The sequence below is a fragment of the Salmo salar genome, chromosome 11 (assembly GCF_965601325.2).
Source record: "Salmo salar chromosome 11, fSalSal1, whole genome shotgun sequence".
Taxonomy (NCBI): domain Eukaryota; kingdom Metazoa; phylum Chordata; class Actinopteri; order Salmoniformes; family Salmonidae; genus Salmo; species Salmo salar.
In genome coordinates, this window is record NC_138301.1 from 45500042 (window position 1) to 45515893 (window position 15852).

Genomic DNA, 15852 nt, shown 5'->3' on the forward strand with positions numbered 1-15852 from the left:
TGTTCCTGCCGTTACTACCAATGCAGATGTTGATTTCACACTATGAGCGCCCCACCGGAAAAGAAAGGTGACGCTCAAACTCCATCGTTCATTCAATAAAGCAATTCCTAAGGATTAACTTTAGGAATGATTTCTCACGCATAATATTTTCCTATGTTCTTGTACTTTGATCTTTAGAGGATGTTATATGTTTGCCGGCAGCACAAAAACGGAACTTCCTGTTGTCAGGCTTCAAAATAAAAGCTCTCGTGAACTCATGCTGTTGTGCCCTTGAGCAAGGCACTTAACCTTTTAAATGCTCCAGGGGCGCTGACCCTGTGCTATTCCTCCAAACTCCCTGTGTGTGTGTGTGTGTGTGTGTGTGTGTGTGTGTGTGTGTGTGTGTGTGTGTGTGTGTGTGTGTGTGTGTGTGTGTGTGTGTGTGTGTGTGTGTGTGTGTGTGTGTGTGTGTGTGTGTGTGTGGTGGGATATAGGATAAAGACCATAGATAATAGACCTTCTTATTCATGATGAACTCATTGAAATTTAATTAATTGCCATATTGTTCAAATATATTAAATTCTTCAAATAACCAATTTTTTCAGTAGGTGACCTGGCTCTGTATTTTTTATTAATTTGTTGATTTTCCTCTAGTTTCAGTAGTGGACTTTTATTCTGACTTCTCAACCAGAAGTGCATTGGTGAAACCCAGCTAACCCACCCATTGGTGAAACCCAGCTAACCCACCCATTGGTGAAACCCAGCTAATCCACCCATTGGTGAAACACAGCTAACCCACCCATTGGTGAAACACAGCTAACCCACCCATTGGTGAAACCCAGCTAACCCACCCATTGGTGAAACACAGCTAACCCACCCATTGGTGAAACCCAGCTAACCCACCCATTGGTGAAACCCAGCTAACCCACCCATTGGTGAAACACAGCTAACTCTTCACATGAGAGTCCTCCCACTTTACACAACCGCAAGTGGCGTGACTACTAAATCTCAGTTTCCTATTAGGTCGTCATATACCGGTAGGCTTACATGTGACAAGTGTTGAGTTGGTTAAAGTTCATCATTGTTGAGAATGACTATGTTCATATTCAATGGCGACTCGTCATTCAGGACAGGTGGGGCAGAGCCTCACCTGTTTTGAGCCCCACATTTTTAGCAAAAAATATATATTGTTATTGTTATGTTATTTTGGCATTAATACGTGGCACATATCAGTTTACTAACAATGTAAAAAAAAAAATATATAATTGAGTTAATAAAGCCGCATACAAACATAGTCTCTTTTTAGTTTTCTTGAGTAAGGGAGCTCCAAAATGCAGGTGTTACTGCCTAGCTCAGTGCTTTCTGTGGTGGTGGGGCAAGCCAGCAGAAAATAGCTGGTGTTGCACCGTGATTGTATCAGTGCTCTGTCACTCATGGGGACACTATGTCACCGCCAAGTCTAAGGTTAGAGCTCAGAAATTCAAGCCCCTTGGGTGCTGCCATAGAGTTACATTAGAAGTGCCCATCCAAGAAGCCTCAAGGTCATTGGCCACAGATAAAATGTCAAATGACATATCAACAGTAGCTTTGATTCGATTGATCATGTCAACATCATAATGTCAAAATCTTAGCTAGATGATGACATCATGAATCAAGTTGACAATCTACTGGCAAATCCTTTTTAACCCTTGTCATATGAAGAGAAATAATGAAGAGAAATGATAGATAAAACATATCGGTGCTCATCGGCCATTGGACATAAACATTACACAACAAGTTGGAAATCGCAAATTCAACAATGAGTTGTTTGGAAGGAATCAGTGTGGCTAACTGCAAGCATTGCAAAGCAATCATTAGCCTACTATTCAGTAGAGTGGCTGTGTGGTCCCAAGTCTAAGATTAAGGGTCTATTTTCCTAGTTTCAAATTATAAACATTCCACATTGGCCATGCTGTCAATGAAGCATGATTTGTGCCGTGCTCAAAACAACTGTTAACTCAGAACTGCAAAATCTGACTTTAGTGAGTTCAAGACAACTGGGACCTCGGATAAACGAGCTACGACTGGGAAAATACGTTTAGAACTTTCATACAACTTGTAAATCGGGAACTCGGGCCTCTTTCTAGAGCTACGACCAGAAGATCACTGATCATTTCTTGAGTTTCCAGTTGTTTTGAAAGCACCATAAATCCAGAGAATGCCAGACTTTGCTGACAAAGTTTAAAGACAAAATGTGCCCTCGGAGGACAGCCGTGCCATCTTCCTGTTCAAGTGCCAGGGAGATACAATTGAAGTCGGAAGTTTACATATACTTAGGTTGGAGTCATTAAAACTTGTTTTTTAACCACTCCACAAATTTCTTGTTAACAAACTATTGTTTTGGCAAGTCGGTTAGGACATCTACTGTGTGCATGACACAAGTCATTTTTCCCAAAATTATTATTTCACGCATAATTCACTGTATCACAATTCCAGTGGGTCAGATGTTTACATACACTAAGTTGACTGTGCCTTTAAACAGCTTGGAAAATTCCAGAAAATCATGTCATGGCTTTAGAAGCTTCTGATAGGCTAATTGACATCATTTGAGTCAATTGGAGGTGTACCTGTGGATGTATTTCAAGGCCTACCTTCAAACTCAGTGCCTCTTTGCTTGACATCATGGGAAAATCAAAAGAAATCAGCCAAGACCTCAGAAAAAAATTGTAGACCTCCACAAGTCTGATTCATCCTTGGGAGCAATTTCCAAATGCCTGAAGGTACCATGTTCATCTGTACAAACAATAGTACTCAAGTATAAACACCATGGGACCACGCAGCAGTCATACCGCTCAGGAACGAGACGCGTTCTGTCTCCTAGAGATGAGCGAGCGTACTTTGGTGCGAAAAGTGCAAATCAGTCCCAGAACAACAGCAAAGGACCTTCTGAAGATGCTGGAGGAAACAGGTACAAAAGTATCTATATCCACAGAGTCCTATATCGACATAACCTGAAAGGCTGCTCAGAAAGGAAGAAGCCACTGCTCCAAAACTGCCATAAAAAAGCCAGACTACGGTTTGCAACTGCACATGGGGACAAAGATTGTACTTTTTGGAGAAATGTCCTCTGGTCTGATGAAACAAAAATAGAACTGTTTGGCCATAATGACCATTGTTATGTTAGGAGGAAAAAGGGGGAAGCTTGCAAGCTGAAGAACACCATCCTGACCGTGAAGCACTGGGGTGGCAGCATCATGTTGTGGGTGTGCTTTGCTGCAGGAGGGACTGGTGCACTTCACAAAATAGATGAGAAAGGAAAATTCTGAGGATATATTGAAGCAACATCTCAAGACATCAGTCAGGAAGTTAAAGCTTGGTCGCAAATGGGTCTTCCAAATGGACAATGACTCCAAGCATACTTCCAAAGTTGTGGCAAAATGACTTAAGTACAACAAAGTCAAGGTTTTGGAGTGGCCATCACAAAGCCCTGATCTCAATCCTATAGAACATTTGTGGACAGAACTGAGAAAGCGTGTGCGAGCAAGGAGGCCTACAAACCTGACTCAGTTACACCAGCTCTGTCAGGAGGAATGGGCCAAAATTCACCCAACTTACCCAAAATTCACCCAATTCACCCAACTTGGGAAGCTTGTGGATGGCTACCCGAAATGTTTGACCCAAGTTAAACAATTTAAAGGCAATGCTACCAAATACTAATTGAGTGTATGTAAACTTCTGACCCATTGGGAATGTGATGAAAGAAATAAAATATGAAATAAATCATTCTCTCTACTATTATTCTGACATTTCACATTCTTAAAATAAAGTGGTGATCCCAACTGACCTAAGACAGGGAATTTTTACTAGGATTCAATGACAAGAATTGTGAAAAACGGAGTTAAAATGTATTTGGCTAAGGTGTATGTAAACTTCCGACTTCAACTGTAGCTAAGAAAGTATTTCTAAGTGTATGTTGTGTAGTAAGCTGTTAGTAGCCTATGTGCCTCACCCTAATAATTTAGTCTATTTTCACCTCTTAATTTCTCCTACTGTTCTGACTTGGTGGTGCACATGTAGCCTACTGTATAACCTGTTTTTGAGAACTGTTATCATTGAATATTGTAAGAGCTTTCATTGTCTGCTTATATGCCCCCTTTATTTATCCTACGATTCTGACTTGGTGTACAGAGAGAACACTGTAAGAATGGCCCATGTTCTGAATTCTGTTGCTGTACATTTCAAAAGTACTGAACAAATTGTTATATTGACTACGTCCGTCCTAGCTCGCTCATTAATGTCTTCATCGAAATTACGGATTGCCTCTTATCTGCTTGTCGTTTCTTTATGACATAGTTGTACATCTCAATTGTCAGTAGAAACCACATTTGTTTAAACAAGTCAGCCATATCAGCTATGTTTTTTTAAAGGCAGTAAATGAGGCTGAATGAACAGTTTCGCTGCCAGACAAGGCTCCGCTGATAGCCAGTTGTAGCAGTGGTAAGGTGTTGGGACTGCTGTTGGGACTCTGCTGTTGGGACAGATTTATGTAGGCCCTAACAGTTTGTGGGCACCGTTTGCCACCGTTATAGTGCAATTAATGTATTGTTTAGTGTTGTGTTGTGTAGTGGCTTTGCAGGTATGCATCACACTTTTTTTTTGCCACACCAAGATGTACATGCTAAAATCGCCACTGTTCATATTGTAGGCTAAGTTAACGATATTGCTTCTTCCCAAACATGGTTACTCTGACAATCTAACAAATACCTCTCAGGATATACAACCTCAGTCAGTAAAGATTTTCTAAATGTATTCTGTCACAACAAAACATGCTCTGCTTTAAAAGGGAACATTCATTTACTTCTGTGAATTGTTACAATGAATTATTACCGGGGTTCTGGGCCGGGTGTAAAGGCCTGCTGGTCTGTCAGGATGTGTGTGGGGACGAGCTAGACCAGGGATGGGGGTCACAAAAAAATCTGAACTCATCATGAGGAGCGCAATGTCTCGCGGGGCTGTATACCCAAATCCATACCCACACATGCAGTCAGAGCCTTTTGGGGGCCTCACTAAATACCGACCATTTAAATCAGTTGATATGTTGATACACCAAAACATAACCTATTTTATCAGCTTTATTAGAATTAAGCCATAAGGCTAACATATATACGACATGTTAGTTCCACACTCTCTTAATGACTTGAAGCCCACCTGGGAGCAGTGGTGTAAAGTACTTAAGTAAAAATACTTTAAAGTACTACTTAAGTAGTTTTTTGGGGTATCTGTAACTTACTATTTATATTCTTGACAACTTTTACTTTTACTTCACTACATTACTAAAGAAAATATTAAACTTTCTACTGCCTACATTTTCCCTGACAACCCAAAGTCCGTGTTACATTTTTAATGTTTAGCAGGACAGGAAAATTGTGAAATTCACACACTTATCAAAATAACAGGTGGCCATCCCTACTGCCTATGGTCTGGCGGACTCACTAAACACAAATGCATCACTTATAAATAATGTCTGAGTGTTGGAGTGTGCCCCCAGCTATCCGTACATTTTAAAAACAATAAAATGGTGCCATCTGCTTTGCTTAATATAAGGAATTTGAAATTATTTATACTTTTACTTCTACTTTTGATACTTAAGTATATTTTAGCAATTACATGTACTTTTGATACTTAAGTATATTTGAGCAATTACATGTACTTTTGATACTTAAGTATATTTAAAACCAAATACTTTTAGACTTTTACTCAAGTACTATTTTACTGGGTGACTTTCACCTTTACTTGAGTAACTTCCTATTAACGTATCTATACTTTTACTCAAGTATGACAATTGGGTACTTTTTCCAAGACTGCCTGGGAGGAACGTTTCTAGGGCTCCAAATAGACATGGGAATTGTAGCATAAGCCAAAATGTCAGACTTCTGAAAATAACTTCCCATCATTCAATTTTAAATTCCATGAGACCACAGCCTGTCTTTAATATACCCCTGTGCCTGTCTCTTTAAAACATATCTTCAGCACATGAGTAGATCACCTTTGTCAAGATGTTGACCTATGTTGATGACCAACTTTCAGTGTGTTGCATTATGTGTATACAAATATTACCAAATTGCACCTACATGTGGACTGCATGAACTTTACAAAAATAATATGATCAAAGGTCATGCCGTTTTTATTTATGAAGTTGCTTCTCACCAACTGCACCATGCAGCCACCTGCATTGTGGGAGGCACTATGTGCAAACCAATCATTTTGTGTTTTGTTTGATCCACGCGAATGTTGCCAAAGACTTGAAAGAAACAGGAAACAACCTTACTGCTTTCTAAAGCTACGGGGGATACAAAATAAAGTTATATTTGAGACATCTCTCTAACCAATTCATTGTAGTGTGTGATATGGAGGTATACAAAAGTTTATTTTGACATGTATGCAGAAAAACGTTTATAAACAATAGCAGCTATGTTGTCAGACTGTTGCTTGTCGGAGACGCACCTCCCTGACTCCACTCGCCGACTTGTCTACAGTCGGCTTCGCCTGGCTTACTGCTCGAACACACTCAAAACCTTTGCTTTCGGCGCCCTCTGCAGTCAGTTTTCTCCCTGTCAAAAGAAGGGACATAATATTTTCACGCCCCTTCGATAAAGCTTCGACCGGAAGTGATTATCGTAGCGGGTTATTAGAGTGTTTTCGCCAACCCTAACCACAGATATAACAATCTTATACAGATATGTGCCCTAACCCTTTTCCAAACATTAACCATAGTCTCATAACCTGCTACGTTTATTCTAACGTTAAAAAAAAGTTACTTCCGGTGTTTTATCGTCACAGGAAGCATACTTCAGTTGCGGAAGTATAATGTGTAGGTGATCGTTTCAGTATATGTTTTGATTTAGCAGTTTAGTGCAATGTCTAAACTGTACACAGAGAAACTGACCCGGCTCTACGAGCGGTATCGGGAGTACGTTACGAAGAACCCTGCAGCGACTGGACAACTGGAGAGCACCGTAAGAACGCTGTCGTACCTCATTTCAGGTGAGTTTAAAAGTGAAAGCCAAGCGGATGGCTTGCTGCGTTCAAAAACAACTGGGAACTCGGAAAAATACGAGGTCAAATCATGACGTCAGTGATATTTTGGTCGGAAAGTCAGAGCTGCAGAAAGAGGCACGAATTCCCGTGTTGGATGACCGTTCAAAAAAGTTTTTCCAAGTCGGAACTCGATTTTTTTTCCGAGGTCCCATTTGTTTTGAACGCACTGAAGTCGAAGTGGGAGATTTGAGTTCCCATTTATTTTGAACGCAGCATCCTCTAAAATGTATCCAAGTTGCCAAGCTAATTGCCTACACCTCTTCCCAAAACATTGACCATGTATCGCCTGATGTTCCTCTCAACACTATAATCTCGTATTTGATCATGAAAACAAAGGAATGTTATTCTCTAATTCAGCATATGAAAAACAGTCACAGCCATGCGTCTGGTGCATGATTCAATCGTTAAATATACATCTTTGTTACATCGTGTTGTCAGTAGTCCTGTGTAGAGTCTGGCATGGCCCATGGCAGGCATAACTCTACCTTTATGAAATGTAGTTATTATCTGAAATATTTAGCCAAGTTCTTTGATTGGTTCTCTGTTGAAACAGCATTATATTAGTTTGACATACCATCAGTCCTCAAGTGTTTTTGTGTCTATTTCACAGGGCGTTTCACTGACTCCCACGAAATCTCTGAATTGGGTAGGTTAGGACCCCACTTTATTTCACAGTTAAAGTTTTATTGACTGCAGTATAACCATAAACCAGAAGCATTCAGGAACTTCAACTGGTGGATCAGTTTGTTGTTGTGTGTGTTTTTGCAGTGTACTCTGCCTCCAACCTGCTGGTGCTGCTTAATGATGGCATTCTGCGCAAAGGGCTGTGTCGAACCCTACCCATGGTGAGGTCCACCTCCACCAGGTCAATTACAATAGTCTAACCTTACCCATGGTGAGATCCACCTCCACCAGGTCAATCACAATAGTCTAACCTTACCCATGGTGAGGTCCACCTCCACCAGGTCAACCACAATAGTCTAACCTTACCCATGGTGAGATCCACCTCCACCAGGTCAATCACAATAGTCTAACCTTACCCATGGTGAGGTCCACCTCCACCAGGTCAATCACAATAGTCTAACCTTACCCATGGTGAGGTCCACCTCCACCAGGTCAACCACAATAGTCTAACCTTACCCATGGTGAGGTCCACCTCCACCAGGTCAATTACAATAGTCTAACCTTACCCATGGTGAGGTCCACCTCCACCAGGTCAATCACAATAGTCTAACCTTACCCATGGTGAGGTCCACCTCCACCAGGTCAATCACAATAGTCTAACCTTACCCATGGTGAGGTCCACCTCCACCAGGTCAATTACAATAGTCTAACCTTACCCATGGTGAGGTCCACCTCCACCAGGTCAATCACAATAGTCTAACCTTACCCATGGTGAGGTCCACCTCCACCAGGTCAATTACAATAGTCTAACCTTACCCATGGTGAGGTCCACCTCCACCAGGTCAATTACAATAGTCTAACCTTACCCATGGTGAGGTCCACCTCCACCAGGTCAACCACAATAGTCTAACCTTACCCATGGTGAGGTCCACCTCCACCAGGTCAATTACAATAGTCTAACCTTACCCATGGTGAGGTCCACCTCCACCAGGTCAATTACAATAGTCTAACCTTACCCATGGTGAGGTCCACCTACACCAGGTCAACCACAATAGTCTAAATATGTGCAGGGTTGTGTTCATTGGGCACAAAATGGAAGAAAACACTCTGAAACAGGGAAGTGCTATCAGAACTGTGTGTGTGTGTGTGTGTGTGTGTGTGTGTGTGTGTGTGTGTGTGCTGTGTGTGTGTGTGTGTGTGTGTGTGTGTGTGTGTGTGTGTGTGTGTGTGTGTGTGTGTGTGTGTGTGTGTGTGTGTGTGTGTGTGTGTGTGTGTGTGTGCGCGCGCGGTTGTGTTTGTTCAGTCTCTCTCTCAGCAGAGGCTTCTCACCTGGCTGTCAGTGGTGGAGTACTTGGAGGTGTTCCTGGAGATGGGGGCCACCAAGCTGTGGGGGGAGGGAGGTCGCTGGCTGGTCATAGTGCTCATCCAGATCACTAAGTAAGGAATGAAGGAGCCCCTCGTGGAGCAATATCTAACCAACGCTTTAACTGGATCCCTTTTCATCGATCTACAACATGCTGTATAGTGTGCAAAGTAAAACAAATATGCAGTGATACGTGGATTAGTAAAGACAATGAGATATTCAGTGATACGTGGATTAGTAAAGACAATGAGATATTCAGTGATACATGGATTAGTAAAGACAATGAGATATTCAGTGATACGTGGATTAGTAAAGACAATGAGATATTCAGTGATACATGGATTAGTAAAGACAATGAGATATTCAGTGATACATGGATTAGTAAAGACAATGAGATATTCAGTGATACGTGGATTAGTAAAGACAATGAGATATTCAGTGATACGTGGATTAGTAAAGACAATGAGATATTCAGTGATGCATGGATTAGTAAAGACAATGAGATATTCAGTGATACATGTATTAGTAAAGACAATGTCAGCCTGTAGGTCTAATATTATAAACTGTGCTTTTCTTTAGATTGTCTCTGATTGTTGGAAAACGTCATGGTTACTGGGATGTTATGTTGCATGGTGTTCCATTCCATTTCTCTCCTTCCACCTCACTTCCCTCTCTGTTCTTTTTCTCTCTGTCCAACATTTCTCCAGAGCCGTCTTGCGCTTCCTACTGCTCTTCTGGTACAGATCTGGCATGCAGACTTCCCCTCCTATTACCCCACTGGACAGGGAGGCACAGCTCGGCAACGGTAACAGAAGTCAACAGTTTGCACGTCGGACATATTTTATGTTGAACTCGTTTTTTTTATTTTTTATAATGCAGGGTGTCTGGCAGATACCGCTGTATCCAAACAATATTACTTAAACATGACACTCTTTGTTAATTTGATTCAAAACAACTTTGGGGCAGTTTTGTGTCCTCTTCTTGTTCTGCTATCTCATTGGCTATAACCAATGTGCCAATGTCCTGGGTTGCACCAGGACCGGACCATATACTGCAGAGTTTACAATCTAGACAACCTGGAACTACTACCTGGACATAAATATACTGCTCAAAAAAATAAAGGGAACACTTAAACAACACATCCTAGATCTGAATGAAAGAAATAATCTTATTAAATACTTTTTTCTTTACATAGTTGAATGTGCTGACAACAAAATCACACAAAAATAATCAATGGAAATCCAATTTATCAACCCATGGAGGTCTGGATTTGGAGTCACACTCAAAATTGAAGTGGAAAACCACACTACAGGCTGATCCAACTTTGATGTAATGTCCTTAAAACAAGTCAAAATGAGGCTCAGTAGTGTGTGTGGCCTCCACGTGCCTGTATGACCTCCCTACAACGCCTGGGCATGCTCCTGATGAGGTGGCGGATGGTCTCCTGATGGATCTCCTCCCAGACCTGGACTAAAGCAGCCGCCAACTCCTGGACAGTCTGTGGTGCAACGTGGCGTTGGTGGATGGAGCAAGACATGATGTCCCAGATGTGCTCAATTGGATTCAGGTCTGGGGAACGGGTGGGCCAGTCCATAGCATCAATGCCTTCCTCTTGCAGGAACTGCTGACACACTCCAGCCACATGAGGTCTAGCATTGTCTTGCATTAGGAGTCTGAGGATCTCATCTCAGTACCTAATGGCAGTCAGGCTACCTCTGGCGAGCACATGGAGGGCTGTGCGGCCCCCCAAAGAAATGCCACCCCACACCATGACTGACCCACCGCCAAACCTTTCATGCTGGAGGATGTTGCAGGCAGCAGAACGTTCTCCACGGCGTCTCCAGACTCTGTCACGTCTGTCACATGCTCAGTGTGAACCTGCTTTCATCTGTGAAGAGCACAGGGTGCCAGTGGCGAATTTGCCAATCTTGGTGTTCTCTGGCAAATGCCAAACGTCCTGCACGGTGTTGGGGTGTAAGCACAACCCCCACCTGTGGACGTCGGGCCCTCATACCACCCTCATGGAGTCTGTTTCTGACCGTTTGAGCAGACACATGCACATTTGTGGCCTGCTGGAGGTCATTTTGCAGGGCTCTGGCAGTGCTTCTCCTGCTCCTCCTTGTACAAAGGCGGAGATAGCGGTCCTGCTACTGGGTTGTTGCCCTCCTACGGCCTCCTCCACGTCTCCTGATGTACTGGCCTGTCTCCTGGTAGCGCCTCCATGCTCTGGACACTACGCAGACAGACACAGCAAACCTTCTTGCCACAGCTCGCATTGATGTGCCATCCTGGATGAGCTGCACTACCTGAGCCACTTGTGTGGGTTGTAGACTCCGTCTCATGCTACCACTAGAGTGAAAGCACTGCCAGCATTCAAAAGTGACCAAAACATCAGCCAGGAAGCATAGGAACTGAGAAGTGGTCTGTGGTCCCCACCTGCAGAACCACTCCTTTATTGGGGGTGTCTTGCTAATTGCCTATAATTTCCACCTGTTGTCTATTCCATTTGCACAACAGCATGTGAAATTTATTGTCAATCAGTGTTGCTTCCTAAGTGGACAGTTTGATTTCACAGAAGTGTGATTGACTTGGAGTTACATTGTGTTGTTTTAGTGTTCCCTTTATTTTTTTGAGCAGTGTATATTTCTGTACCTCTCCCTCCTTACAGATGAGGACCATGATGACCACCAGGATGACAGCTCCTTCGTGGGCCAGCGGTCAGGGAGGGTGATGAGGCCGTTGGGCAATGGTAAGACTACACATGTTCCAGTGCAATGTTTGTATTCAGGACTGTGCCAATACTATTTATCAGGGATGGACTATCCCTTACCCCTCTCTCTCTCTCAGCTCCCTCTCTGCAGGCCCGTCTGTGGGCAGCCCCCAGTAGGGAGAAGAGGTGTGCTGTGGAGGAGGATCTGACCTCTAGTCCCACTGCCCTGGGGGTCCAGGAGACCATAGCAGAGTCCATGTACATCGGACGCCCGCTGGTACACTGTATCCTTCCTACTCTGGGACTCTGCCAGAGACACTAGAGAATTAAACGTGCACAATGTCATCACATGATTACTGCCTCTATAGATTCTGGTCCGGTACAGCAGCTATAAAGTACATTGGCTGAAATGGTTGCATGATTCCATATCATAGCTCTGTATGGTCTGGAAGCATTCTGTTCATCTTAACAGCACATCCCTTACTAGTGGAATACATCACTGCACTGTATATACAGTATACTAGTATTTGACCTAATCAGTGGTAAATGAAACCAAGGATTTCTCATTCTAACTCCAGTCAGTCTATACTTTGGAATGTGTTACTTCAGAGGGTATGTATGTTTTCCTCAACGCTGCTCCCAAACGCAGTGCTCTGCCTGGGAATGTGTGGGAGAGGCTCCTGGAAACCGTGGCTCGTATCTGGAGCCATGGAAATGACCAGGTAACCATGATCTCTTCTCTTTACACTGACATGTGCTAAGAGTAATCACAAAATAAATGCACACACTGACTGGGCACATGATATATGCATGATATGTGTTCCACTATTAAATCAAAATAGCCATAGACATACTCTTCTATACAGGCCATTTAAAAGCAGTGTCATGAAGGAGGCACTGAAACATGAGTGGGATAAAGAAGTATCCCCTGGTCTGTTCTCTCCACAGTTTTGGTTTGATGAGTGACACTAAATCTCTGAACCGGCGGGAGAGGGCGGAGGTGAGGAGGAGAGCCTTTCTGCTTCTGTACTACCTGCTCCGCTCCCCTTTCTACAACAGATTCTCTGAGTAAGTAGAATCAGAACTACAACAGATTCTCTGTGTTAGTAGAATCAGAACTACAACAGATTCTCTGTGTAAGTAGAATCAGAACCACAACAGATTCTCTGTGTTAGTAGAATCAGAACTACAACAGATTCTCTGTGTTAGTAGAATCAGAACTACAACAGATTCTCTGTGTTAGTAGAATCAGAACTACAACAGATTCTCTGTGTTAGAGAAGTTCTTTACCATAATGACCATTGGAACATGGCATGTTTTCTATCATGTGTGCTGCTTTTTAAACCTTTCCATTTTGTTTCACGTAGGACAAAGATCCTGTTCCTACTCCGATTTCTGGCAGACAACGTTCCCGGCGTCGGGTTGGTTGCTCGTAAGTGTTTACTTTTTATAGAAACCAAGTATCTGAAAATGGCATGGGATGCATTTGTTCCGTTGTTTACCTTTTTGGTGGTCCACTGTCTGCTGACATGCATTGTGGCTTCCAAGTTCTGCCAGTCTGCATCTTGTCAGTTAATGTGTTCATTGTCCTGATTGGCTTAACCTTATCCTCCACTTGTCCTTCCAGGCCCTCTAATGGATTACCTACCTGTCTGGCAGAAGATCTACTTCTATAACTGGGGCTGAGGGCAAGAGGTGGTTGAAGGTCACCTGGCCAGCTGGATAGGGATCGACACTAAAGAGGGAGACCCTCAGTAAAATACAGAGCCAGAGACACACAGGGACTCTAGTCCCCCACAGACTCACTGGAAAACCTGTGCTGGTTAATCTGCTCTATTTCAACTGGGACCCTCAAATAAGATCCAACATGCAGTTATGTTGCTAGGGCATTCAAGAGTACCTTACGGACCCTTCCGTTCTGTTGCTAGGGCATGCCAGAGTACCTTACGGATCCTTCCGTTCTATTGCTAGGGCATGCCAGAGTACCTTACGGATCCTTCCGTTCTATTGCTAGGGCATGCCAGAGTACCTTACGGATCCTTCCGTTCTATTGCTAGGGCATGCCAGAGTACCTTACGGATCCTTCCGTTCTATTGCTAGGGCATGCCAGAGTACCTTACGGATCCTTCCGTTCTATTGCTAGGGCATGCCAGAGTACCTTACGGATCCTTCCGTTCTGTTGCTAGGGCATGCCAGAGTACCTTACGGATCCTTCCGTTCTGTTGCTAGGGCATGCCAGAGTACCTTACGGATCCTTCCGATCTGTTGCTAGGGCATGCCAGAGTACCTTACGGATCCTTCCGTTCTGTTGCTAGGGCATGCCAGAGTACCTTACGGATCCTTCCGTTCTGTTGCTAGGGCATGCCAGAGTACCTTACGGATCCTTCCGTTCTGTTGCTAGGGCATGCCAGAGTATCTTACGGATCCTTGCCTTTTGCATTCCCTCCTTGTTCTTTATTTTTGTAATCTGAGTGATTTCTGTCATATCTTCCATCAGACTGATCTTGAACCAGTATATGATGAATTGATTCTGATTGTGTGATTTCGTTCTCCTTTTGTAAACTATACATTACCCAGTGGTGTTATTGACCGAGTGGTATGAGATCTCTTTGGCACCGCTGGTGAAGATCACCATCTTGTCAGTCAGTTTTGCTGTCTGTCACTGGGAACAATCCCTCCTAAATGTCTCCAGTTAAACAACCCACTACAGCTAGCCCTGATGGGTTCTGTGCAGTTGGTCCTACAGCATTACATCAAATGACTTGAGGCTGGTTGAAGTTCTCTCTATGGGGCTGTCCCAATATCTAATTTCTCCCAAAGTGTGCACTTGTTCACTCCTTCCCACAAATCTAGATTGGCATGGGTTAGTGGGAGTTTCCACCATATTTCATATACTAGTCAATTCCTTTCAAATCTGTGAAGGGACGTTAATTGGAGGAAGGAGAGAATTGGGCCATAACCTACCCCTTATGTTTGTCAGATTGGGTAGAAAAACAAATTAACAATGTATGTGACCATGATATGGAATCTAACATTTGTATATTAAATATGCTGTATTCTCAATTATTGGTATTAACTACCTAATTGTGCTGTTCCAGTAGAGGTACTTTATTTAACCAGGCAAGTCAGTTAAGAACAAATTATTATTTACAATGATGGCCTAGGAACAGTGGGTTAACTGCCTTGTTCAGGGACAGAATGACAGATTTTTACCTCGTCAGCTCAGGGATTAGATCCAGCAACCTTTCGGTTACTGGCCCAACGCTCTAACCACTAGGCTACCTACTGGTTACTGGCCCAACGTTCTAACCACTAGGCTACATACTGGTTACTGGCCCAACGTTCTAACCACTAGGCTACCTACTGGTTACTGGCCCAACGTTCTAACCACTAGGCTACCTACTGGTTACTGGCCCAACGTTCTAACCACTAGGCTACCTGCCGTTCCATCTAATTGTTACTTAATTGGGGTTGAGAATTAAGAATCGATTTTCGTAGTTTATCCAGACTACTTGAAAACAACCATCTGGAAATACATTGAAACCAGGTTTTCCCTGTGTGAAAAAAAGTGTTGATGATTGGGGGAAGTGGAATGTTGTGGCTGTTGAAGATGATTGGGGGAAGTGGAATGTTGTGGCTGTTGAAGATGATTGGGGGAAGTGGAATGTTGTGGCTGTTGAAGATGATTGGGGGAAGTGGAATGTTGTGGCTCTGAGTGCCTTTCAAAAGTTGACTTACCAGAGGAAAAAGGAAAGGTCTAATGTACTTATTTGAAATTGTGCAAATGTTTTTTTATTTATGAATCCTATAAATGTGTTGAATAAATCAGAGTAATAATCTGGTACCACCCAGTCATTGTTTGTTTTAGGTAGGTTTTCATAACTACCATTCATTTGCTGTTATGTAATGTGCTACTACGGCTGCGTTTACACACACAGTACAAATCAGATTTTTTTTGGACCAATGAGATCAGCTCTGCAAAAGATCTGTGATAGGCCAATTAGTGGGAAAAAGATCAGAATTGGGCAGCTTGTGTAAACACAGCCCTTGTCATGCAGACGATTAGGATTCAGTCCATGAACTTAAGTGGGCAACCATA

General features: G+C 43.0%; 1 protein-coding gene across 1 annotated transcript; it reads left to right on the top strand.

Moving 5' to 3' along the window:
* The first annotated feature begins 6779 nt into the window (after positions 1-6779).
* LOC106593118 (peroxisomal membrane protein PEX16) lies at positions 6780-15597 on the top strand. The gene is made up of 11 exons (XM_082957976.1): positions 6780-7002; positions 7667-7702; positions 7825-7901; positions 8984-9117; positions 9751-9848; positions 11712-11792; positions 11891-12037; positions 12403-12475; positions 12702-12821; positions 13121-13185; positions 13381-15597. Exons 1-11 carry the CDS (start codon positions 6876-6878, stop codon positions 13437-13439), a joined length of 1017 nt encoding a protein of 338 aa, XP_082814102.1. The 5' UTR covers positions 6780-6875; the 3' UTR covers positions 13440-15597.
* Positions 15598-15852: the final 255 nt, after the last annotated feature.